Below are 26,835 nucleotides of genomic sequence, written 5' to 3'. Positions count from 1 at the left end.
ATTTAAAGGTGGGGCAACTCTTCCCCCCTTTACCATTCAGCTGCCCCCAACAACAGCCTGACCTCTTTGACCCATGAACCTCTGCACCAGGGGTTCTCAACCTTTCTGAGCCCCCCTGATGTGCTATAAAAATTCCATGGCACAGGTGGGCCATGGAATTTTTATAGCACAACACTCTTTCTGCATGTTCAGCAGATCAAAAGCCATGGTTGGCATTAGGGCAGGGGTAGCAAGCAGGGCAATTGCCCAGGGCCCTGCAAAGTGAAGTTGCTTGGGTTTTGGTTTCAGCCCCAAGCAGCAAGGCTTTCTACCCTGGGCTCCAGAGAGTCTAATGCCTGTCCTGCTCTCTTGTTATTTTCTGAAACCTCCTGGGCCCCTGGCTGAGAGCCACTGCTCTACACAATCTGAGTGGCATTGCAACCTGGTGCATGGGGTCAGCTGACGCTCAGATTTGTTCTGTCCAAAAAGTGGTTGATCCATGACCATGGTGCCCCTCAACTCCATTGCCTGTACCCACACCTACTTATGAAAGTGGGGGGGAGATGGAGGGTGATTATCTTCCAAACTTGTCTGAGTGAGTTAGTGCACATGATCGAAGTACAGTTGTGTGCTCTGAGAGCTGCTTGGCTGCTTAATTGGGAGTAGGCTAGAGGAGAGAGTGGTACAAAAATGCTCCCTCCTTGTGGCCTCAATTAGGTGTTGCTCACAAATTGTGCAGATCTGATCCCCACATTACTTAGGCATGAACTAGCTAACAGTTTTGAGATTTAAATTATTTAGCATGTGGGTTAACACCTTACTGATGAATGGGGCTGTTCAGATCTCTTATTGTTCCAGGCTGCCTGAAGAATCATCTGTCTCTACATCTGTTATACTGAGCTTGCTTTTGATGCTTTGTTCACAACCATAACATCTAGATATGCTTTTCAAAAACTGAAGGACAAGAGAGCTTCAGAAATGTGCCACTGTACTGCCATGTACTGCTCCAACCTGAACCATACCTTGGAGCCCTTACTTGTAGGAGCTACTCAGCTTTGCTGAATGATGCTCCACACGAACCGAAGTTGGCAATGGTTTCCCCAGCACTGGGACATATGCCACACCAACTTGTCAAGCCACTTTTCAGTTACCTGATGACTGTCTGCCTAGTTGAGTGGCTCTGGTGATGCAATATAGTGCTCTAATTATAGCACAACTTATTTGTCTTAGATAAGAAAGTGGGTAACTTAAAGCATTAAATGATATTGGAGATTCTGTCCAAAGTGCTGTAATGCCATAATGTAGTGTTTAACAATAGCCAGGGGTGTTTATCTTGTCTCCCCCAAAGAACACTGTTGCATTAGATAGTCCAGGGTCAGACTAGGGGTGGGGTCAGATGCTTGCTGCTGCAGCAGCTGGAGAGACTCCCAGACAAAGGCCTGGTCTTGCGTTTAAAAAGTAAGTTGTAGCATGGCCCTCAGAGCTGTGAATGGCAGTGGAGCTATGCCAACCTAACCCCTGGTGTAGACATAGCTAGGTCAGTGGAAGAAATCTGTTGACCTAGCTACTGCGGCAGGATTACCAACAAGCCTGATCAGTTAAGATGCTCTAACCCTGGCCTAGACTGCTCTAGGTCAATGAAAGGACTCTTCTATTGACCTAGCTACTGCCTCTTGGGGAGGTGGATTACCTGTCCTACACCAATAGGATTAACACTTTGCATAAATGTCTTGTTTATGCTTGAAATGCTACTACAGTAATGGAAGAACACCTTCCATTGCTGTAGAAAGTTTCAGTGGTACAGTGCACTGTGCTGTGGCTGTCCTGCTGCAGTGTCTGTAGTGTAGTCAGGGCTGAAAGCCATGGGGGGAGCTTCATAAGCCCCAACTTCCCTTGGCGCCAGTGGGCAGGAGCTCTTAGAACTGCCTCCTCTTTGCTGCCACAGCTGAGGGCTGAGCTACTCTCCCAAACTAGGTCAATATAGTAGTGTGGCTCAGGGATGTGAAACTCCCCCTGAGATGTAGTTAAGCCAGAGGTAGGCAAACTATGGCCTACAGGCTCCATCCAGCCCACAGGACTGTCCTGCCCAACCCTTGAGCTTCTGATGGGGGAGGCTAGCCCTTGTCCACCTCTCCAGCAGGCAGCACACTGCACAGTGAGGTTGTGTGCTCCTGCAGAGCAGCAGCATATCTGGTTCTGGCCAGGCAATGTGGCTGCCAGACATGCTGCTCTGAGTGGCATGGTAAGGGAGCGGGGGGGTGGGGTTGGATTAAGGGGCAGGAGGTCCTGTCAGGGAGTGGGGATGGTTGGATGGGGTGGAGGTTCCTGGGGTGGGATGGTCAGGGGGGAGGGGGGATTGGATAAGTGGGAGTACTGGGGGGCTGATGGGGGTGTGGATAGGGGTTAGGCGGTCAAGGAGTGGGGTTGGATGGGGTGGGGTCCTGGGGGTGGTTGGACAAAGGGTAAGGGGTCCCAGAAGTGTGTGGTCAGGGGACAAGGAACAGGGGGGTGTTGGATGCCTCCAAGGGACAATCAGGGGGTGAGAAATGGAAGGGGGTCAGATAGGGGGTGGGGGCCAGGCTGTTTAGGGAGGCACAGCCTTCCCTACCTGGCCCTCCATACAGTTTTGCAACCCTGATGTGGCCATCAGGCCAAAAAGCTTGCCCACCCCTGAGTTAAACGGACTAGTCAGGACCAAAAGCCATGGGGGGAGCTCCATAAGCCCCAACTTCACTTGGCTCCAATGGGAAGCAGCTCTTAGAACTACCTCCTCTTTGCTGCTGGGCTGATGGAGTTCTTCCGTTGGCCTAGCTGCTGTCTCTGAGGTAACTTTACTGCAGTAGTAAGCATCTGTGCTGCCATGGAACAGTTGCTGCTATGGCCTTTCTAGTGTAGATACACCATGAGCTAATAATTCTCAACCAGCAGTATGCAGAGGTCTTCCAGGGGATACATCAAATCATCTTGGAGGGAGAGGGTGTGACGAACTGGGACTGTTCCTAATGTTTGCTCTGAATACTGTGTTGGTGCCTCAGTGTCCCCTAGGCAGTTCTTAAGTATCTGGCAGAGCAAAGGGCCAGTGCATCTTGCCTGGTCACTGCTGTCTTACACACTGATGGCCTGGGCTCCTCCTCTGTCAAGATGTTGCCAAGCTGCAGGTGTTTTGGATGCAATACGTGGATCAGGTGATCCTCTCGCCTGGAGACGGGGCTGACAGGCGAGTAGGGCTGGAGGTGTTGTCGAGTCTGCCTGGGATAGAGTGAATGGGCCGACTAGGTCGGCTCACTGTGCCCCCCATGATGGACGCCGGCCCCTGATGGGTCTGGTTCGTGTGTATCTGATCAAGCTCTGGTTTTTATGACTCGTTCCTGTCATCGAATGAAATCTCTGTTTTTTGCTAGCTGAGTAGTTTCTACGGTCTGATCTGCGAAAATGGGTGGCGAGCCCTGTGGGCTTCCGCCGGACCGCCGCCTGGCCGTGGCTCTGGTGGGAAAGCCCAGGAGGGGCAGAGGATGCTGAATGCTCGCAGGAGAGACCCAGGAGGTGAAGACGTGTGAGCTTCTTGCCCTGAACAAGTCTGCTCCAAGGGAGAGGAGGCTCCCCAAAGTCCTGACTGGCTTTGTGGGGAGCAGTTCCAGAGCATTGTCCGGGGACTCCGTGACAGAGGGATAGCTCAGTAGTTTGAGCATTGGCCTACCTAAACACAGGGTTGAGTTCAATCCTTTTGCGCAAGGGTTGGACTAGATGACCTCTTGAGATCCCTGCCAACCCTGATATTCTGTTATGATCTAGATATTTGCATAGTTTTATAACAGGCCACATGAAAAGCACTAGCAAAGTCAGTACAAACTAAAATGCCATACAACCCATGGCCTGTTTATACTGGTTTAGATACTATACACTGAAATGTATGTACTGTATTTATATTCCAATTGATTTTATAATGTGGTAAAATGAGAAAGGAAGCAATTTGTCAGTAACTGTGCTGTGACTTTTTTTATTTTTGTATAGAAGTAATTAAGTGAGGTGAAACTTGGAGTATGCAAGACAAATCACTCCTGATAGGGGTACAGTAGTCTGGAAAGGATGAGCCACTGTCGTGAATTACACTGGCCATTATCTTTCCTGTGGCTGCTTTCAATTTAGATGCCATTGTGAACTTCTCTTAAATTGGTACCATTGGAATTTGTTTCCTTTTCCTAATCTGTTCTGTTCCATCACTAGTTACCTTACTAATCCAGTTTTCCTGCATTTGGCTCTTCTGAAGCAATGTCACAACTCCTTGCATTTCCTTTCAGATGGACCTGTAGTCTAAAGTTCTTATTCTGTATCTTAGATATATGTATCAAGGGAATCCTGGGTCTCAACATAAAAAATCCTGAGATGTTAAATACAGAGTATTGTAAGTTTCCACCAAACAAAACTTTCAGATCTCTTATGCCCATCTAGCTGTGAGGCTAGATTGAGCCTGGTCTCGGGGTGGCCTACAGAGGTGATCTTCCAGAGCTGCTGTGGATAGGCAGCTCTGATCTCAGATCAGTAATTGCCAGAATGGTTCATCTTGCTACCAGGTACTGTTTAACTTGGCTTCCTGGCTAGTATAGACAAGATTGAACTATGCAATAGAGTGTATCCTCCCTCTGATGTTACTCTTCTGTGCTGCCTCTGCTGGCCTGGGAAATGGTATTGAGCACTGTTAGAGCTACTTAAGACAGTTATGTCAAATGAGAGAGCAAATTCAGCTTACTTATGGTTTGGACTTGGGCATGAATGTGGGAGTCCAGACTCCCTCCACCCATAGCACAGCCCTAATGTTCATGGGGAAACGTTCATAAAGATCAAGGGTGGTGTCTGGCCTTTAATATTTAATATTCTACTGTCCACTGTCCTGCTCTTCAGCCACTGTTTCTGCCATGTATCTCTTCCTTCTCCACCCTCCTGTCTGCTCAATCTCCTGTTCTATATTGCCTTTCTTGCAGCAATTCCCAGTTCCTGGGCTTCTGCCTCACCCCTCTCCATTCCATTTGCTAAAATGCAGTGCATTAGCCAATCTTGATAGAGCAGTGTCATGCTATTAGACTCTAGTTTGTATGTCCCACAAGGCATCCAGAAAAATCAGCTAGGCAGGCTCAGGCCCATGGGTATAGACACCTGGCTTAAAGAAAGTTAAGGCAAATGGTCTTGCTTGGGTCCTGTCTACACTACAGAATCCTCCACATGAGGGAAAAGGGGAGGGTTGTCTAAATTGCACAGTAGTTAGTCCCATTTTGCAGTATAATGATGCCACAGCATGGCTTACCCATGTTTCCACAGTATAAAGGTTTTGGACTTAATGTTATGTGGGAACATTTGTTTCACTTGACTGGAACAATCACTGGGCTTGTGATTTGTCAGGGTTCCTATATTCTAACCAGGCCCCTGATAGTTGACTTTGTCTGAAGGTGTAGGACTGCATACATAGCATGTGCTCCACAACACACTTTCTCTCAACCCTCTGGGCCACCTAATCGGTCATCACAAACTAGTATGATATCCTGAGAGGTAGGTCAAGAGGGTTGGGGTGAAAGGGGGATTGTCAGCCAGATGGACAAGGAAAGGTTGCCCTGTCCTGTACTCTGTGAAGAAAGGTGAGGAAATGGGGAAACAGGAAGATTGTGGGCAGATCTGCATGTAAAATGCTGCCTGGACACAGCTGCACTGCTTAAGTGAAGACAATCCTATGCTGGAGCTAATCTCCTGCAGAGGTGATAGGAGAATCTCTCCTGTCAGCATAGCACCGGCTACCCCAGGGTTTAGTAGGTCAGTAGAACTACATGGCTCAGGGATGTGGATTTTTCACTCCCACCTCCCCCAAGCATGTAATTATACAGATAGGTCTGTAGTAGAGACCTGGCCTCAGATGCACAGTGCTTAGGTGACTACTTAGACATGTTACTGGAGCTGTGGAAACTTCATGACTCATGAGTGCAGGGAGAGTGAGAACTGGGTCAGACTGCTTACTGACTGTAACTGGGTTAACAGGACCAGTATTAATTGCTTTTTGCAGGGCCAGTCACTTTATTGTGGACTCTGCTCCCTGCATTTGGCAAGAATTAACTTGTTTGAAACCAGAGCAGCTGAAGCCAGCATGGCTCTTCCTTCTATCTGTGCACTAGCATGACAATATTGATGCTGTCAGGAATGTGCTGTGCACATCATTCCACGATTTGTATAGATATGGTGTTTGCTTGTGAACACTGAGCCTGGGTTGCTAGGAGAGGCATTACCCAATGTAGTTCATGTTAACACCAAAATGGCAGCAGCTGGTTTTGGAGGGGAAGAACAGTATGCAAAGCTGGCATCCATCAAGATTGTAAATTCAGGTCTGCTCACATCTGAGCAGGTATGTTTCTCATTAATCTGTTTGTATTCCCTTAACTGGGTCTCAACACCAGCACTCAGTTTCCTGTAAGAATTTATGGAAATGTCAATGCTACAGTATCACATCCTGCAGGAATTGGTTTGATGCATTGTTCCCAGGAATGTAGTGCTCTTGTCCTTACTGTGATAGTATGTGAGGCTCCATTTAAACATCTTAAATTTGGTGGTAGGAATTTAAGGAGGCCAAAGTAAAGTTCTTAGAGTGGCTTTTGTATGTCTCCAGTCATTGGGCAGTGTCTGTGTAGAAACACCATAGCAACAGAAGATGAGGCCTCGAGCGCTCTTCTCAGCTAGTCAAGGCTCAACTTTTGTGCCAGACTTGTAACTTTCCACACAGTCAGCACCCCAGGAGAAGTGAAGTGATTGACTCTAACAAGGCAGCTGGCAGTCATATTGGAAGCACTTTCTTCCATAACCTCATTAGGGGTTTGGTTGAATTTGCATTAGTTCTTTGGAAAAACATGGTGTTTAGCATTAAGGGCTGTACAGCTTTAAGCCTTCACACCTTCAAAACTGTAAACTGCTCCTTTACCTACCACTTGTGAACTGAATTACAAAACTTGAAAAGCTGTTGGCTGAAGGAGGAAGGTCTTGCTACATGAACACTAGTGTCTAGGTCTTTTATCTAGCTAAGTGGCATCCAAACTTTTTTGATTACGCACCCCTACCAGTAAAAATTTGAGCACACACCCCTGCTGCACCACAGGGCCACTCTAGCATTTTTGCCTTCAATTGCTGAAGTGCAAAAAAAGCTTCTTGGACTCCTGCCTGAACTGCCAAAGCATCACTCCTCTGGTGGCACTCCTCGTGCCGCACACCCTAAAGGATCCTCTTGCACACCCCACTTTGGAGACCACTGATCTAGCTGACACCAAGATAAGAAAAGCCCTCTGAAGAGCTAAGGGCTAGTCTACACTGGCAATGTTAAAGCACTGCTGTAGCAATGCTTTACCATGGCTTATGTAGTTGTGGGAAAGTGCTGGGAGAGCTCTCCCAGTGCTTTTTTAAAAAAAAAACTAAAAAACCCACCTTCACAAGGGGTGTTGCTCCCATTGCTGGTGCACTGTCTACACTGGCACTTTACAGTGCTGAAGCTTGCTGTGCTTGGAGGGGGTCTGCTCTCTGGCATTCTGCATCTGAAACCAGTGTAGTTCCAGTTAGAGCTGTGCAGAGGATACAAGTTCCATTTTTGCAAAGGACTTTGAGATTAACATTTTGTAGTGGTCTAATTAGGACCAAAACCCAAAATTTTGAAATTCTCAATTCTTGAAACATCGCTTTGGGTGATCAAAATGTGTTTTGATGTTTGGCAAAGTCAAAACTGCATATCTTGATTTTACTCTTTATTAATGCAATACAAAAGTCAAAATACTTGCTCTAAAACATAGCAAATGGTATGTTTTGACATCAGCATGTTCCCTTTTTTCAAAGCAAAACTTTGGCAAAATCAACACAATTGCATGAAGCATTTCAACACCAAAGCTGTGTTCTCTGATAGAATGGTTCTGAGATTGTTCTGACCAGCTGTTTCCAGCTAAAGGCTTTTCTAAAGGCCTGTCTACTCTAGATTGCAAGACTTCCCTCACTAGTTCAGCTCCACTGGCATTAGAAACATTGAGATACCAGCTATCTTATGTCGAGTTAGACAGCTTAGGGCTTGTCTACACTAACTTATTTTGCTGCCTTAACTATGTCAGTGTACTCAGGACTTAAGTTTGCTTGGTAAGTGGGGAACAAACCTCACTGTGTTCTAGACCAGGTGGGGACCTAATCTAAACTTGGTTTTGCCTAGACTACCCTGGGTGACCATACCATGTTCTGTTTCCTTAAACTGTTCAAATCCCACAATAAAACTTAATGTTGCATTCTAAAAAAAACATAGCTTTTCCAGCAAGGTTAGATGGAGCCAGCTCAGGCTCCAGTGCTGAGAGCTTTGGTTAAAGGAAGTCCTGCATGAGTGGCATTATTGCACAGTACCCTTGTACATCAGCATACTTCAGCCCCAGGTGAGACCCCACTCAGCACAAGAAGGAGCTCAGTCTCACTAGTCCTCTTGAAATGTGGTCTCAGCTGAAAGTCAGTAAAATCCTGAGTTCCAACTAGTGTCCACTTCACTTCTGAAGCCTCACAGCTGGGAGATGGTTTGGTCACTAACTCATGCTGGGCTTCAACTCTGGCTCATTGGTTCATGTCCTCAAACTAATCTTCTGAGTCACTGCTTCCATTGTCTTGAAGCCCCACTACTCATCTCTAGGTTGAATGAAAACCCTCTCACCATCCATCAGGACTGAGCCAGTGATCCAGCTTCCCTTTTGCTATGTCACTTTAGCACATCCTGTTTCCTGTTTTTTAGAAGTAATTGTATGTAAGCACTTCAGGGAGCTTCATATGTCTAAATACATATGTTCTTGGCTGTGAGGTGAGGCTGTTAACACTTCTGATAAACTAAACAATCCTTGCAGTAGCTTGTTTAAGCCTCACCTGGTCAGCCTTTTATGTAATTTGATTCTGGTCAATCAGTTGTAGACAACCCAGTACAGAAAGATCTCTCTCTGCAAAGACTAATGCTTCAGCAGTTCTCCATGCTGTCACTTCATTCTGCATTAGTACAGATGCTGCTTGTTGGAGCTGGTTCTCCAGACCTTTATTGGTGCTGTAGTCTGAGTAGCCCAGTATCACTTTACCTTCATCACTGCTTCCTTGGTCTTGTACCAAAGCTTTTGGCAGCATCATAGAATATCAGGGTTGGAAGGAACCTCAGGAGGTCATCTAGTCCAACCCCCTGCTCAAAGGAGGACCAAACCTCAATTAAATCATCTCAGCCAGGGTTAAGTCAAGCCTGACCTTAAACCTCAAAGGAATGAGATTCCACCACCACCTCCCTAGGTAACCCATTCCAGTACTTCACTACCCTCCTAGTGAAAGTTTTTTTCCTGATATCCAGCCTAAACCTCCTCCACTGCAACTTGAGACCATTACTCCTTGTTCTGTCATCCACTACCACTGAACAGTCTAGATCATCCTCTTTGGAACCCCCTTTCAGGTAGCTGAAAGCAGCTATCAAATCCCCCCTCATTCTTCTCTTCTGTAGACTAAACAATCCCAGTTCCCTCAGCCTCTCCTCAGAAGTCATGTGCTCCAGCCCCTAATCATTTTTGTTGGTCTCTGCTGGACTCTTTCCAATTTTTCTACATCCTTCCAGTCTGAGGCCCAAAACTGGACACAGTACTTCAGATGAGGCCTCACCAATGCCGAATAGAAGGGAATGATCACATCCCTCAATCTGCTGACAGTGCCCCTACTTATACAGCCTAAAATGCTGTTAGCCTTCTTGGCAACAAGGGCTCACACTCATGTCCAGGATCTCATCCACTGAAACCCCTAGGTCCTTTTCTGCAGAACTGCTGCCTAGCTGCTTGGTCCCTAGTCTGTAGCATGCATGGGATTCTTCCATCCTAAGTGCAGGACTCTGTACTTGTCCTTGTTGAATCTATTCTCTAACTTGTCAGGTCTCTCTGTATCCTATCCCTACCTTCCAGCATATCTACCACTCCTCCTAGTTTAGTGTCATCTGCAAATCTGCTGAGGGTACAGTCCACACCATCCTCCAGATCAATAATGAAGATATTGAACAAAACCGGCCCCAGGACTGACCCTTGGGGCACTCTGCTTGATATTGGCTGCCAGCTAGACATGGAGTCATTGATCACTACCTGTTGAGCCTGATCTAGCCATTTTTCTATCCACCTTATAGTCCATTCATCCAGCCCATACTTATTTAACTTACCGGCAAGAATACTGTGGGAGACTGTATCAACAGCTTTGCTAAACTCAAGGAATAACACATCTACTGCTTTCCCCCATCCCCAGAGCCAATTATCTCATCATAGAAGGCAATTAGGTTAGTCAGGCATGACTTGCTCTTGGTGAATCCATGTTGACTGTTCCTGATCACTTTCCTCTCCTTGAAGTGTTTCAGAATTGAGTCCTTGAGGACCTGCTCCATGATTTTTTCCAGGGACTGCAGTGAGGCTGACTGGCCTGTAGTTCCTTGGATCCTTCTTCCCTTTTTAAAAATGGGCACTACATTAGCCTTTTTCCAGTCATTCAGGACCTCCCTGATTAACATGAGTTTTCAAAGATATTGTCCCATGGCTCTGCAATCGCACCAGCAACTCCTTTAACACCCTCAGATGCAGCACTTCTGGACCCATGGACTTGTGCTTGTCCAGCTCTTCTAAATAGTCCTGAACCACTTTTCTCCACAGAGGGCTGGTCACCTCCTCCCCATACTGTTTTTTGCCCAGTACAGTAGTCTGGGAGCTGATCTTCATCATGAAGATGGGCAAAAAAATCATTGAGTACATGAGCTTTTTCAACATCCTCTGTCACTAGGTTGCCACCCCCATTCACTAAGGGGCCCACGCTTTCTCTGACCACCTTGTTGCTAACATACTTGTAGAAACCCTTCTTGTTAGTCTTAACATCCCTTGCTAGCTGCAACTCTAGGTGTGATTTGGCCCTCCTGACTTCACTCCTGCATGCCTGAGCAATTTTTATACTCCCTAGTCATTTTTCCAAGTTCCCACCTTTTTAAACACACATTTACAAGATCAGCAAGGATTTCACCATTAAGCCAAGGTGGTTGCCTGCTATATTTACTATTTCTACACAGCAGAATGGTTTGCTCCCGCAGCCTCAATAAGGATGCTTTAAAATACAGCCAGCTCTCCTGGACTCCTTTCCCCCTCATGTTGTTCTCCCAGGAGATCCTGCCCATCAGTTCCCTGAGGAGTCAGTTGGCTTTTCTGAAGTCCAGGGTCTGTATTCTTCTGCTCTCCTTTTGTCAGGATCCTGAACTCAATCATCTCATGGTCACAGCTTCCCAGTTCCCATCCATTTCTGCTTCCCCTACTAATTCTTTCCTGTTTGTGAGCAGCAGATCAAGAAGAGCTCTGCCTCTGGGTGGTTCCAGCACTTGCACTAGGAAATTGTCCCACTGCAGTGATTTGAATCTTACCTCTTTATTTGGTAGGCTTTAGTAAGCTGCTTGTGCTAGTGATGTGTGGTCTTTATGCTACCAAGATCTAGAAAGCTATATCTAATTTGCATGCAACTTTACATCATGTTCCTGGAGTTCCCATCACCATAGTATCAATACTAGATGGAAGTGTCTCTCACGTCCATGACTCAAGGTCATGTTTCAAGTATTCCAGGTGGGGGGAGTCAAGGGAGATGCAAGGGGGAAATGTATAAACAGTCTACCTTTACTGTAAGGATTGTAGAGCAGTAACCAGCATAACAGCTAGCTTTGTGGGTTGCAGGGCAAGGATTACTAGCACAGCTTCCCTGGAACCATGGTTTTGATGTCAAGCTCTCACTTGAGGTGACTATTTGCCTTGAGGGAATGTAGGCTTGTGTCTGGGAGACTGAAGCAATATTCATATTATGAATCTGAACAAAAGCTTGAACAAATGGAACTTGTGACTCTGCCCATATTGTGGCATATAGGCCTGGTCTACACTAGAATTCTAATCCAGTATAGTTACATTTCATAGGGTATGAAATCCACACCACTGAGGGTATGTCCACACTAAAGATTATTCCAATCTTACATAAACCAGTTTTGTAAAACAATTGTATAAAGTCAAGTGCACGGAGCCACACTAAGAACATTAATTCGGTGGTGTGCGTCCATGTACCGAGGTTAGTGTTGATTTCCTGAGTGTTCCACTGTGGGTAGCTATCCCATAGTTCCTGCAGTCTCCCCCACCCATTGGAATGCTGGGTTGAGATTCCAGTGCCTGATGGGGCAAAAAAACATTGCCGCTGGTGCTTCTGAGTACAGCCTCACCCCTCCCTCCATGAAAGCAGCAGCAGCCAACTGTTTCACAGCTTTTTTCCTGGGTGAACTATGCAGATGCCATTCCACAGCAAGCATGGACCCTGCTGAGCTCAAAGACAGCAATCATGGACATTTTAAACACCTCACGCATTCTTGTGCAGTCCAGTGCTGAACTGGGACCTGCAAAGCTAGGCAAGGAGGCAGTGGATACAGCATAGCGGCAACAAGAGTGAGGACATGGACACAGAATTCTCTCCAAACTGTGGGCCCCGGCACATTGGAGATTCTGCTGGTAATTGAGCAGGTTCTAGCCATTGAATACCGATTTTGGGGCCCAGGAAACAAGCACAGACTGGTGGGACCGCATTGTGTTGCAGGTGTGGGATGATTCCCAGTGGCTGCAAACTTTTGCATGCATAAGGGCACTTTCATGGAACTTTGACTTGTTTTGCCCTACCCTGAAGCACCAGAATACAAAGATGAGAGCAGCCCTGACAGCTGAGAAGCAAGTGGCAATAGCCCTCTGGAAGCTTGCAACGCCAGACAGCTACCGATCAGTAGTGGGCAAATCTACTGTGGGGGCTGCAGTGATGCAAGTAGCCAAAGCAATCACTAAGCCGCTGCTATGAAAAGTTGACTCTGGGCAATGTGCAGGTCATAGGGAATCCCACTGCAGCAAAGCCATCCACTAACTGTGTGGTGGGGTAACAGGATGGAACCTATATCCCTATCTTGGCACCGGAGCACTAGGGCACCCAGTACATAAACCGCAAGGGGTACTTTCCATGGTGCCGCAAGCACTGGTGGATCACAAGGAACATTTCACCAACATCCATGTGGGATGGCCGGGAAGGGTTCATGACGCCCGCGTCTTCAGGAACACTACTCTGTTTAAACGGCTGCAGCAAGGGAATTACTTCCCAGACCAGAAAATAAGTTAGGCATTTCAACATCCCTGTAGTTATCCTGGGTGCCATGGCTCATGAAGCCAGCAGCCTGGATGGTAGCCAGGAGCTGTTTAACTACAGGCTAAGCAAGTGCAGAATGGTGGTAGAATGTGCATTTGGCCATTTAAAGGCACACTGGTGCACATTACTGACTCACTCAGATCTCAGCCAAACCAATGTCCCCATTGTGGAGCACACAGCAAGCAGCAACAACAATCTTGGAGTAAGGGGAAGACCTTTATGGTGGGGTGGGAGGCTGAGGCAAATCGCCTGGCTGCGGATCACACACAGCCAAACACCAGGGTGATTAGAGCACACTAGGAAGCGGTGCACATCAGAAGTTTTGAAAACCATTTCATCACTGGCCAGGGTACAGTGTGACTGTCTCCTTGATGAACCCCCCCCTTGATTGACTCATTCCCTATAAGCCACCCCCTTCAATCACAGCTTGCTTTCTAAGGAAATAAAGTCACTCTCATTTAAAAATCTTTGTTATTACTTAATCATAAAAAGAGGGAGAACTGACAAGGTAGCCTGGGTGGGGTTTGGGAGGAGAATAATAGGGAAGGAAAAGGCCACTGAAAAATTTCATAATGAGCCTTTTGGTTGGGCTGTCCACTGGGGTGGAGTGGGCCGGTGCACAGAGCCTACCCCCACGAGTTCTTACTCATCTGGCAGGTGAGTAGGCTAAGGAACATGGTGTGTGTGTGTGTGTGGGGGGGGTTATACAGGGGCTGCAGCGGCACTCTGTGATCCTGCTGCCATTCCTGAAGCTCCACCATATGCCGGAGCATGTCAGTTTGATCACGCAGCAGCCCCAGAGTTGCAGCCCCAGAGTTGCATCCCATCACTGCTGATCTTCATGCTGCCATCTCATCTCAAGCGTCCCTCCTTTTCTCACGTGCGTCCCTCCTGTCATCATGGTCACTGGCATTTTTCCTGTACTCTGCTACCACGTCCTTCCACTCATTCAGATGAGCTCTTTCATTGCAGGTCACTTCCATGACTTCCAAAAACATTTCTTCTCACGTCTTTTTTTCATCACCTTATCTGAGAGCGCCTTTGGGACAGAGTAGGGAGGCTTGAAAAATTTGCAGCTGCATGAGAGAGGGGGAAAAGGAAGAGAAGTACTTAAATACATTTTAGAGAACAATGGTCATATTCTTTTTATGGTGAACACTATTCACCTTACATAGCACATGTTTTCACTACAAGGTCACATTTTGCATCTTAATATTGAGTGCCTGCGGCTTTGTTAGAGATCATACACAGGTCCGGGTAGCAGAACTCGGCTTGCATGCGGCCATGGTAAGCTATTGTCTTTCGTCTTCTGCAGCCTTCATCTAGCGCCGTCCTTTCCCAAATAGCAAGCAAAGCCCATTGAGTGCTGCTTCTTTCCTGTTAACGTGCAGCAGCAGAAACCACCCCATGCCTGGTATGGAAGATCACTGCTAAACACCCCCCTTTCCCTCCTCAACTGCATGGCTGGTAGCAGGAAAGATCCCTGCTAGCCAAACGCAGAAAAGCTCAGCGCCAGTTGCACCCGCCCCTGTCCCCTTGCTTGGCTACCTGCAGGGAAGGATTTCTCTTCAGCCACAGGCAAACAGCCCAGTAGGAATGGCCATCTGTCTCCTTACTTAAATTTCTGAATGTCAACCAGGTTACCATGAACAATATCACACTCCTGAGGATAACACAGCGAGATAGAGAGGATGTTGCTTGAATGCCAGCAATCACCAGGACCATACGCAGCTAGGCTTTGTCATGCAGTGATACCAGATTACTTGCTAAATGCATGGTGTGGTCAAGTGTCCTACCATGGAGGGTGGAATAAAGGAGTGCTGCCCAGAAACCTTCTGCAAAGGCTTTTGGAGTACCTCCAGGAGAGCTTCATGGAGATGTCCCTAGAGGATTTCCACTCTATCCCCAGACATGTCAACAGACTTTTCCAATAACTGTACTGGCTGCAAATGCATCCCAAGTCCTCAGGGCAAATTAATCATTAAATGCTTGCTTTTAAACCATGTTTTATATTTACAAAGGTACTCACCAGAGGTCCCTTCCATGGCTTCCCAGACTTCCAGAGGTCCCATTCCATTGTCTGGGATGGTTGCTTGGGAGGATAATTCCATCAGGGTGAGAGCTCCTGGTTATTCAGAAGAACAGAGTGCTGTGCTCTCTACAAGATCGTCGTCCTCCTCTTCCCCGTCCTCAGCCATGGTTGCAATTACCACCCCCACCTCAGCATCCATGGACAGGGGTGGGGAACTGGTGGCAGACCCCCCCTAGAATTGCATGCAACTCAGCATAGAAGCAGCATGTTTTTGGCCCTGCCCCAGACCTTCCATTTGCTGCTTTGTTTTTCTGGTAGGCTTGTGTGAGCTCCTTAACTTTCACACAGCACTGTACTGAGTCCCTGGTGTGGCCTCTGCATTATGGCTTTGGACATTTTTTCAAATCTTTTTTCATTTTGTCTTTTGGAACAGAGTTCTGTTAGCATGGAATCCTCTCCCCATATAGCGATCAGATCCATTACCTCCTGTGCGGTCCTTGCTGGAGCTTTTTCAGTTCTCTCAGACTGCATTGTTACCTGTGCTGATGAGCTCTGCGTGGTCACCTGTGCTGGTTAGCTCTCCACACTGGCTAAACAGGAAATGAAATGGAAAAGTTTGCAGGACTTTTCCTGTCTCCCTGGCCAGTGCATCAGAGTTCAGATGGCTTTCCAGAGCGGTCACAATGGTGCACTGTGGGAAAGCTCCCGGAGGCCAATGCTGTTGAATTGCAGCCACACTAACCCTAATCTAACATGGCAATACCGATTTCAGTGCTCTCCCCTCGTCAGGGAGAAGTACAGAAATCGGTTTTAAGAGCTCTTTTTAAAAGTCTTTGTGTGGACGGGTGCAGCATAAAATCGGTTTAGTGCTGCTAAATTTGGAATAAATGCATAGTGTAGACCAGGTATGAGATGTAGCTATACTGGTTTAACCCCTGGTGTAAACAGCACTAGCTGATGGAAGAATTCTGTCAACCCAGGCGCTCCTTTTGAAGAGGTGGATTGCCTACGCTGACAGGAGAATCCTGTTTGTAGGTAGTGTCTACGCTGATTCACTAGTGGTACAGGTGAGTCACTGTAGTGTTAAGGGCTCATCTACACTTCAAAGTTACTCTAAGTCAGATCATTGTAAGTCATTCTAGCTGAACTTGAATCTTGAAGGTGACATCTAAGGAGTGTACCTCTTGTGCTGCTTTTGTACAAAGGCCTGGAAGTTGAGTTGGTTCTGCTTTTTGCTGTTCTGAATTGCCACTCAGATCAGCATGGAAGCTGCTTTACTGAGAGCTTGTCTACACTTAAAGTTGTAGTGAGCCAGTGAAGACACTACCTATGCTGATGCCAGGGGCTCTTCTGTCTATGTAGGTTCTCCATCTTCCTAAGAGAGAGGAGTTAAGCTGACAGGAGAATTCTCCTGTCTGCATCAGGATTAGCTTGGTCTAATGGCATCACTTTGGGATGTGGATTTTGTGTAGTTATACTAGCCTACATTCGTAATGTAGGCCAGGTCTCTCACTTTAGAGTCTTCCATATGCCCTGCAGAATGGCCTCTGCGTGCTTCTGAACTTCCCACATTAGTTAAGCCTAACAAGCACTAACATGGATTCCCTGCTTTCTGCTTGTCCTTCCTCAGAGCTCCGTGGTCTCTGTATTCCTAGAGAATAAAACCTACTCCCCTACTTTTATCTACTCCATAGATTGAGTCAAATTCAACATCTTTAATTTGGGAAAGAAACCATGGTCAAGCACCTTTCCTTTGGCACAATGGAGCTGTCGGCTGCACTGGGGTTAAATAGGTGTTAAGCATAACTGAAGTCTGGTCTGTAAAAGCAGCAGAGAATCCTGTGGCACCTTATAGACTAACAGACGTTTTGGAGTGTGAGCTTTCGTGGGTGAATACCCACTTCGTCAGACGCAGGTAGTGGAAATTTCCAGGGGCAGGTATATATATGCTAGCAAGCAAGCTAGAGATAACGAGGTTATTTCAGTCAGGGAGGCAGGTGAGGCCCCTGTTCTAGCAGTAGAGGTGTTGAAACAAGGCGGGCTCGCGTTCTGCTCCTCTCCGGGGACAAGCCATTCACGTCTGAGTCCAGAGCTGCTGTTGTCAAATTTGCGTTTTGACGAAGTGGGATTCACCCCACGAAAGCTCACGCTCCAAAACGTCTGTTAGTCTATAAGGTGCCACAGGATTCTCTGCTGCTTTTACAGATCCAGACTAACACGGCTACCCCTCTGATACCTGAAGTCTGTTCTGTTATCATTTGCCGAGCTTTCACCTGGTGGTACAGTAAGAGTTGACAAATCTGCAAGTTCTCAGGTATCATTGTTCAGGTCACAGAATGCCTAAGTTTCTAATCTAAAAACTAGAAGAAATGTGGTGAAGGCTTGAAAGTTTTCAAAGTTATAACTGCCCTTGAAACGAAGAATCAGTACAACTTTCTCAGTTCTCTTTGCTTAAGTTAAAGTTAAATGTTTAACAGGCGCAAAAAACACTGTGGCTGGAGCCAGTGTACTGAGGAGCATGGGCTATGTCCTTGGGTTTGGGTTAAAGTTGTAAAGACTTGCTTGTTCATACTTGCCAGGTGGATCCTGCCTTCTGAGCCAGTGGTAGCTGCACTTACAGGGGAGAACATCAACAGGGCTTCTAAAAAAATAAAATCAGTCCAGCATCCATCTCCTTGGTCTTTGCTTGATCTTGTGCTGATGGCGTAACTTCTGGCATATAAGCCTTCCCATATGAACACTAGTCAGACTGCAACCACTGGGTATAATAAGGGAGACTGTATGTGTGTGTTATATGAAAGTCTGGTGTCCAAGATTCCTGAAGAGAAAATCTACCTTTTTGCATAATTCTAACTCAATATGTATTGACCAAGCACGTGCTCCATCTTAAAAAGAGCTGAATGCTTCCCTGTCTTCCTTCTGTTTCATGGGAGCAGATTTTACGGCTGGTAGCTGCAACAGCCTGTCCTGTACCAGCTTTGCTGCAGTTGATGCATTAGTTCTGTTCTCATGCTAGGAATCTGGCTTTGTAGCCAGCTTGTTAAAGGCTGTGGAGTCCAGGGTTGCATAGTAAAAATGACTCCTTTACAATTCCTGCAGTCCTGACCTCTGGAGTGGCATCTTCCTGCCTCCATTTTAAAGCTTCACTGCAAGACTCAGTGATAGCTTTTGTGTGCCTGTGCATGGAACTTATCCAGATGCACCCCCACAGACTCATGGTTGCATTGGCACCTCAGTTGGATGACTGGGGCAAGTAGCACAGCATGGATCAAGCATGGCACTTGTGCCCCAGTGCTGGGAGCTATGTCCCTTGTGGAGGTGGGTTTTTTGAGTGCTGGGAGAGCTCTCTCCCCTAGTGCTGTGCCACGACCACAAAAGGCATGTTAAAGCACTACTGCGGCAGCACTTTAGTGTTGCCAGTGTAGACTAGCCCTGAGTCTAGAGACCTAAAGGTAAAAGTAACCAAGCATTGATTTTACATTCAGACTATGGCTGTAAAAATACCTTGGTCAGAGTAGGCCATGTAAGCCAGATATTAGCTGGCAAGATACTAACACTTCCCTTTCTGCCTAGAAGGAAGATATTGGGAGGACCACCAAAGACTGCTGGGATAGCCCTGATGCACCTGCTCTCTCTACTTGCAGCAATGCAGATATCTTCCGCAGAATAAATGCCATGCTGGATAACTCTCTGGATTTCAGTGGAGTCTGCACAACACCCATTACAAAAGGAAGACGTGACCTTTTGCCAGGTGACTTGGTTGGCTAGTGCTCATAAGAGCACAGGGAGCAATGTCAGATGCCTGCAATACAGGGATTCCATAGCTGGAAATAATATGTAAACTTGTTTTGCTTATTTCTTGTGTGTCAAGAGTACTAACAAGTGGGGTATGTAATTAAAGATGACTTCTCATGGAACCACTGTGTGTGTGCGCAGCCCTGTGATGCATAAGAGCCTGAGTCTTTCAACAGTTTCCTTCTGTTTCTACCATAGAAATATCAAAAAGGTCAAGTCCCTTTTCCTGGTCTGGTCAGGGTCTTAATTCTGGTTTACACACACTTGCATGGAAACAACATAATAGTCTGTCACCTCTTGCAGTGGTGCTAGTCTGCTTGGTGCAAGACTCATTTGGGTTCAGATGCCTACTTCTATGTTTAAATGCTTTTTTAGGGCTCATCTTTGTGTACAGCAGTGCAGCTGCACCTATGCAACACTTCAGTGAAGACACTACTACACTGACAGAGCTGCTTCCATTGGCATAGTTAATCCATCTCCCTGAGAGGTGGTAGCTGTGTTGACAGGAGAAGCTCGCCTGTCAACACAGCACTACCTACTTGGGGGTTAGGTCAGTGTAACTACATAGCTCGGGGTGTGGATTTTTCACACCCCTGAGTGATGTAGTTATACCATATAGATCTGTAGTGTAGATCTTGCCTTAGGCCTGGTCTCTCCTAAAATTTTGCCAACATAGCTATACTAGGAAAATACTCCTAGTGAAGACACGGTTTGTTTGCAAGCCCCAAAAGGGAGTGGATGTCTGTTCATGCAGCCTGCTGCTAGTAAACCTCTTCTGGGTCCTTTCAGCCAGTGAATCCAAGTGCTCTATTTCAGGAACAGTGGGTTTGGTTATGGATGTATCCTACTCCCCGGGCAGTGTGGAGCACAGTTGCCATAGTGTGGTGTAAGCTAGAAACTAACTGGGCAGCTTTCATTTAATGGGCATGTCTGTTACTCAGCCCCTTTTTGAGTTCCAGGTTCTCTGTGGAAAGCCTTCATGATGACACAAGGGCAAACTATGGGACTTGGGCATAAGTTTGCCTTGATCGATACTGGACTTAAAATATCCAAAATGTCAAATGTGACTGAAGATGCTTCCATTCCAAGCACTACATAATTACAATATTTAGGCAGGATTGTTCTGTCTACCACAGTATGCTGTGGTCTTCACTGGCTTCTCTTTCCAAAGTGGTTCTTGGATTGGCAAAAGCCATAACATGCTGACTGAGAAAATATGTAAGGAGTCTCTCTACAACTGAGACCTGAGTAAGTGTCAATATCAGATCTCATTCTCTGCAACAGGAGGTTGAAATAAGGGGTGCAGTTCACTTAAGTACAGAGGATAACATTGCCCGACTGGCGTGTGGATAAAAACTAATATTTAATTAAAAATGTGACTAATCCATGTCACCAAGAAGCCAGATTTATAGAATGAAGCTTCCTAAGGCTTCTGCTGCATGAATGCAGCAGACCATCTGAGATATAATGGGTCCAAAACCTCCATTCCCATCTCATTAGAAACATCTCAAAATACAGGAGTGCTGCAAAAGTTGGACGTAACGTTGTTTTAGGCATTTCACTAACAGTTGAGCTGTTAACTTCAATTGTGTGGTGTATGTTTCACCACTTTGTGCACTCCTTACACTTTTTTGCCCAGCTTGAACAATGAAAAGTAGGCTTGCTTTGCTTTTCAGTCACTTTAACCATGTGGTTTTCATGCATCAGCAGAATGCTGCATGGTTTAGGTTGCAAAGCACTGCAGGACAATACTTAAAACCAAGTGGCATAAAATTATAAGTGTCTATTAGTGTTGTCAGTCTTTTTTTAGCAACCTGAAGTTTAACCTAAACTTACTGACAGCCCCAACCAAGGGTTGGGGGTTTTCTGCAGCAGCTACCCATCCTGAGCCAAAGAGGGACATGCTGCAGACTCTGAACTGCAGTAAATGGTAGTGATGGAATGGCAGTCCGGTGCATCACTTAGCTGAGCTCCTGGTAAAAGGGCTTGAGTCACACAGGCCATGTGATCTACACAGCATGGGCAGAGGGCCACAAGACCCACGCTATCAGCAGCCACCTGAGTCAGTTTATGGATAGTGTGGCCACTTCACAAGCATGGGCAGTGTTAGTTACGTCTTTGCTCTTGGCAAAGGGGAAGCTGCTTTTGCTGAAGGAGCCCTGCCTTATCTAGTTTATATTAGAACACTTACAGTGAACTGGGAGTTTTCATATTTTGGAAAATGCAGAGTCCTGTATCAGTGAGTGCACACTTGTATGGGGACAGGGCATTAGGTGGGGTCTAATCAGTACCAGTTCATGGTACTTAAGCTAGAAAAGAGAACTACATTAACGTTCAGAGGGGTAGCCGTGTTAGTCTGGGTCTGTAAAAAGCAGAGTCCTGTGGCACCTTATATACTAACAGATGTATTGGAGCATAAGCTTTCATGGGTGAATACCCAATTCGTTCAGATGCATGTTATACAATTTGTCACTAGTCAAGAATGACAAAGCTCATGTTGTTGTCCACATGATTCTAATTCTGCCCCTGTGCAGAAGCAGTAGGATCAAGATCATTTACTGTTTCTTGTAGAATGTAGTTATAGCTGCTTTGTCCAAACTCTTAAGGACTGAACAAGGCAGGATCCTTCAGGAACTGTTCCTCACTCACCATGCACCTGGGGCCTGATTCCCTTTTGCCATGTGTTTGACACTAGTGTCAAAGTGACTGTAAAATAGCACTGTTTGGATTTGGTAGCATTGTGTATCCACTGTGCAGGGCAGTGGAGAGTTAGACCCCTTGTATTGGAAAGATTCCTGAGTTCCCTCTGGTATATAGTGCTAGAAGATGCTGCATGTATCTGACTATAGAAAATCCTATAGTGCAGTTGTATAACTAAATGCTAGATCATAATTCACATGCATAAAGGGCAGCGTTTGGTTCTGCATGCATTCTCAAGTACTGCCTGTCTTCACTAGAGAGCCTAACTTGCAACTGTAAGAGTTAATGTAGCTTAATAGATAAAAACTGTAGTACTAAAGCTCCTGGGGGGGGAAGCTCAGAAAAGGACTTAACCCAGTAGGGGAATCATTCATGCTTTAATTTGTCTGTTGCCAATCTCCATTGACTTTCCCAGCTCAGACAAAATCCAGGATAAGATGCCTTCACAATCTTTATTCTACATGGAGTGTAATCCTTTTATGTATGCTGAAAGGGGCTTATGCCCTTTTACTAGTACTTAAATAGTTGTCTAGTGCTATTGAGGAAGTGCACAAATGCATGTAAAGACCCTTCATTTCAAGGGTGGAAAGATGTTTCCTTTCTTGTCTGCACACCACTATCTAAGCTTGGTGGTCCTTCTGCAGATAAAGCTTCTAGCTTTCAATTGACTAGTGTAGTTTATATGGCTGGAGAGTCATTTAGACTCTTAAGCTTCACATGAAGGAAAAACTAGTATCAGTGGGACTGAATGCTCCATACTAAGCCTACCAGTATGTCAGCCTTTTAAAAAAGGTCACTGTTTTCTTTGTGGCTAATCTTAACCGGTGTTAAGACAAACTGAGTTTTTTATGGGACTGTCCCTAGTAACTACACAGCTTCATAGATTTAATGAATGAATAGCTCCAGAAGTTGCCCAAAGCTCAGTTTTAGTCACTAACAAACCAGGTTACAGATGTCCAATACAGCATTATATTGGTTGCTGGCAACACCTGCTCTAGCTGTAGAACATGGCTGATATACCTGCAAGTTCTGTGTTAGAGGCTAACACTCCTGAACACTTGCCTTTTAGTCTGCTGCCTGTGCTTAGTCTTAGAGGTGGCATTATTGGAAAGACAATGGCATGGGGGGGACCTGTGTGCTAGGAGCAGGGACTAAGTATAAACTACTCTAATCCTTAATCTCAGTTGAAGTATTTATCCTTTATCTACAGATAGGGAGTTGAGGCACAGATGAAGTGATTTGTCAAAGGTAGAGCCAGGAGTTTAACCCAGATCTCTTGAATTCCAGTCAGTGTCATACCCACAAGACGATTCCCCTTGAGCATAAGGAGAATGCCTTAAGCAACTCTTCTTTGGGGAGAGAAGAAAGTATACTTCCCATTATGTCAAATTAAAGCCCAGTTCTGAGGGTCTGGAATTTGTAATGGGGCATAGTGCTAGTCCCTACGGCAGTGGTGTCAAATGCCTACCTCACAAGAATTGTTGATCTAGCCCAAAAGGGCCGTTCTGCAGGATCCAAGCTTTCATTTTAAGGTTCTTTTCAGTTACAAAAGTTAAAGCTTGTTAAAAACACTACAGATTACAACTCATACCATTCCCCACCTCATTCAGTCTGCAACTACAAGGAAATATTCAACTAAAATGCCAGGTGGATTGGATTTCTTCACCTGCACTGAGTTCAGGCTCTTGAATACTTCTCCAGCATGTTGGTGTCAGTTCTGTATTTTGGGCCACTGCATCTATCTTGAAGCCTTAACCATAGTTCTGCAGGGTATAATATGGATATCCTAGGTCAGGCACAGGTAAGACTGGACAGTTGAAGATAACTTGTGACTTACCTGGGACTGAGCTGACATCAGGAAAGCTGAGAACTGTTACTTAACTTGCATGGTAAGAAATGCATACCATCTCAGATATCAGACTTTAAGAGTGACTTTCTGTGTGGACTCCAGTAGCTGTTTCCAGCAGCTCAGTAAATTGGGTCTCCATCAAATCTGACTCAGTGATTAGAAGCAGATCCCCTCTCAACTCTGGGTGGTCTAATAATCATCTTAAGGCTTGTCTACAGCATAGAGAGTAACTTCTAAAGTTAACATGTTGCCTGTTGATCTGTGTGGATGCTGTTGGTGCGCATTAAAGCACACTAGGGGATCTTTCATGTATTACCTGCAGTGTGCACCACCTGGTTCTACTCTGACAATTAACATGTAACATGTTGGTGCAACTTAAAAATCACACCCCTGGTATAAGCAGGCACTGAGATGATAGCCCCTTCTCCACCAGCTTTGCTGGTAATGTTGTCCTTCTAGTATGTTTGCATTGTGTAGTGCTTAACTGCAGCAGTGTTAGCTGGAATGGCTCCTCTAGCTGATGCAGACTTGAGATTCTCCTGAAGTGACTTCTGGACAGTTCTAGCTGTCAGTGAAATGGATTTGCATATGATCTAGGCAAGTATGTCCTGTGGAGTCTGACTCCAACTTCCTCCTGCTGCACAGCCAGGGTCAGAGTGCCTTTCTTCTCTGTGGTTCTTGAAATTGAAAGGCCAATGATAACAGTTTTCAGTTAATCACAAACAAGGTAAACTCCCCTGCTGGCTCTGAAGCAGTTAATAATATACCATTAAATGCCAAGTTTTTGGCACTATTCAGTGTGTCTACACGGTAAAGAACCCCATGGCTGCCCTATGCCAGCTGACTCCTGCTTGGGCTGCAGCCCATTTCATTGCTGTGTAGACTTCCAGGCTCAGGGACTGCCCTACCTCAATGGGTCCTAGAGCCAGGGCTTGAGCCTGGACATCTACAAGCAATGAAACAGCCCCACAGGCCAGAGCTGCGCTGGCCAGTTATGGGTTTTTGCTGTGTAGATATACCCTCAGATTATATGAGAAGCAAAACTTAACTGAAAGGCTTTAGGGCAGGGATGGCCAACCTGGGGCTCTGGAGCCCCAACTTTCCAGTATGCCAGGGGGTGCTCACTGCTCAAATCCTGGTTCTGCCACAGGCCCTGCCCCAACTCCATCCCTTCTGCCCCCTCCCCTTAGCTGGCTGTGCCCTTGCTCCTTCCCCTCTTTCCCCAGAGCCTCCTGCATGCCACAGATGGGGAGGTGCTGATTGGCGAGGCTGCTGGTGGATGGGAGGTACTAGGGGTGTGGGGTGGGCTGCTGACATATTAGTGGGGCTCTTTGGCAATGTACACTGTAAATTCTGGCTCCTTCTCAGGCTCAGGTTGGCCACCCTTGCTTAGGGTTTCTTGCCTGGTCCCTGGCTGCAGAAAGACCCATAGCTACAAACAATACAGATCTCCAGGATTCCATGCTCTTAAACTAAGGGCTTGTCTACAGTTCATGGCAAAGTGGATTGCAGATCCATCCCCACTAGCATGCTAGGACTGTCCATGAGTACCCTGCTGAGTTAATGTGCTTTGACTTAGTCTTATTTCATTGAGGATTTGATTTAAAGTGAGTTAATGACCTGTTAATGGTTTGAGTAGCAGCTGTTAGTCTGTATCTGCAAAAGGAACAAGAGTACTTGTGGCACCTTAGACTGTTTGAGCATAAGCTTGTCACTAGCAGTCACCTTCAGCCCCCAACTAAAACCTCTCCAGCGCATCCAAGATCTACAGCCTATCCTGAAAGACACTCCCTCACTCTCACAGATCTTGAGACAGACCAGTCCTCACTTACAGACCAGCTCCCCAACCTGAAGCAAATACTCACCAGCAACCACACAACAAAAACATTAACCCAGAACCTGTCCTTGCAACAAAGCCCGATGCCAGCTCTGTCCACATCTATTCAAGGGACACCATCATAAGACCTAATCATATCAGCCATGCCATCATGGGCTCATTCACCTGCACATCTACCAATGATATATGCCATCATTGGCCAATGTACATGGCAAAGGGGCATTGCTGGGACAACTGGACAGTCTATGCAAAAGAGTAAGAGGACACAAATCTGACATCAGGAATCACAGCATTCAGAAACCAGTAGAACACTTCAACCTCTCTAGCTGCTCAGTAACAGACTTAAAGTGGCAGTTTTGTAACAGAAAAGCTTCAAAAACAGACTCCAATGAGAAATTGAACTAGAATTAATTTGCAAACTAGATACCATTAATGTGGGCTTGAATGGAGACTGGTAGTGGCTGGGGAAATAATTCTGTCTGTGTAAAGACCTACGTTAAGTATCCTCACACCTTCTTGTCAACTGTCTGGAGTGGGCCATCTTAATTGTCACTACAAGTTTTTTCCCCTGCTGATAGCTCATCTTAATTAGCCTCTTAAAGTTGGTATGGCAACTTCCACCTTTTCATGATCTCTGTATGTATATCTTATTACAATATGTTCACTTCTATGTATCTGAAGTGAGTGGTAGCCCATGAAAACTTATGCTCAGATTTGTTAGTCTCTAAGGTGCCACAAGTACTCCTGTTCTCTTTGAACGGTTAATGTGTCAGCAGGGTCCGTGCAGGATGGATTCACACCACAGTTTGCCATGAAATAATTTGTGTAGACAAGCCCTTAGTGTGCTAAATGTGAATTCTTAAACCGTAGACATTAACATCCTTCACTCCTAGTTCAGTTTCATTATGGGCAGAAACCCTTTAGCAAGTGAATTCTCATTCAGTGGCCTAAAATCATGAAAACCAGTGGCCTAAAAACCATCTGTGAAGTATAGAAATCTACACTCAGAGCTAGAGCCACAAAGGGATTTAAGTGCCTGGGTCCAAAATTTAGATCCTCAAACCCCTGCCCAGCTGCTATCTAACCCTGCAGGTGCTTAGTCCCATGGCATTTAAACTGCTGCTGGGTATGCACACAGCCCCTTAGCCCTGGTACTTAGCCGTGAACTGGGTGTGGGTCTCCTGGAAGCATGCCAGCTGCATCATGCCTCTCCACAAAACACTTCCATCTGAGGAGGTGGCTCTGATTCTTAACCTAGTGGCTAGAGCACTCAGCCAGCATGTGAGGCCTGGTTCACTTTCCTCCTTAGCCTGATGGGGGAGCAGGGGTTTGGACCTGGGTCTGACTTATTCTGTCTAGTAGAATGCATGGCTGAATCAGAGCAGAGGGAGATGCATGGGCATCACTAGA

At 46.1% G+C, this 26,835-nt stretch overlaps 1 protein-coding gene across 2 annotated transcripts in view; it reads left to right on the top strand.

Moving 5' to 3' along the window:
* CPEB1 (cytoplasmic polyadenylation element binding protein 1) overlaps window positions 1-26,835 on the top strand; it is an 85,273-nt gene that overhangs the window by 2,190 nt on the left and 56,248 nt on the right. For both annotated transcript variants that reach the window (XM_032791151.2, XM_032791148.2), the window contains one exon: window positions 18,818-18,995. In XM_032791151.2, coding sequence (XP_032647042.1) covers window positions 18,920-18,995 — 76 coding nt within the window. In that variant the 5' untranslated portion in view covers window positions 18,818-18,919. Of the gene's footprint in view, window positions 1-18,817; window positions 18,996-26,835 lie in introns of those variants that run through there.

Source organism: Chelonoidis abingdonii, chromosome 9 (assembly GCF_003597395.2).
Source record: "Chelonoidis abingdonii isolate Lonesome George chromosome 9, CheloAbing_2.0, whole genome shotgun sequence".
Classification (NCBI taxonomy): domain Eukaryota; kingdom Metazoa; phylum Chordata; order Testudines; family Testudinidae; genus Chelonoidis; species Chelonoidis abingdonii.
The sequence above is the reverse complement of the archived record's forward strand: the minus strand, read 5'-3'. Positions and strand labels throughout refer to the sequence as shown.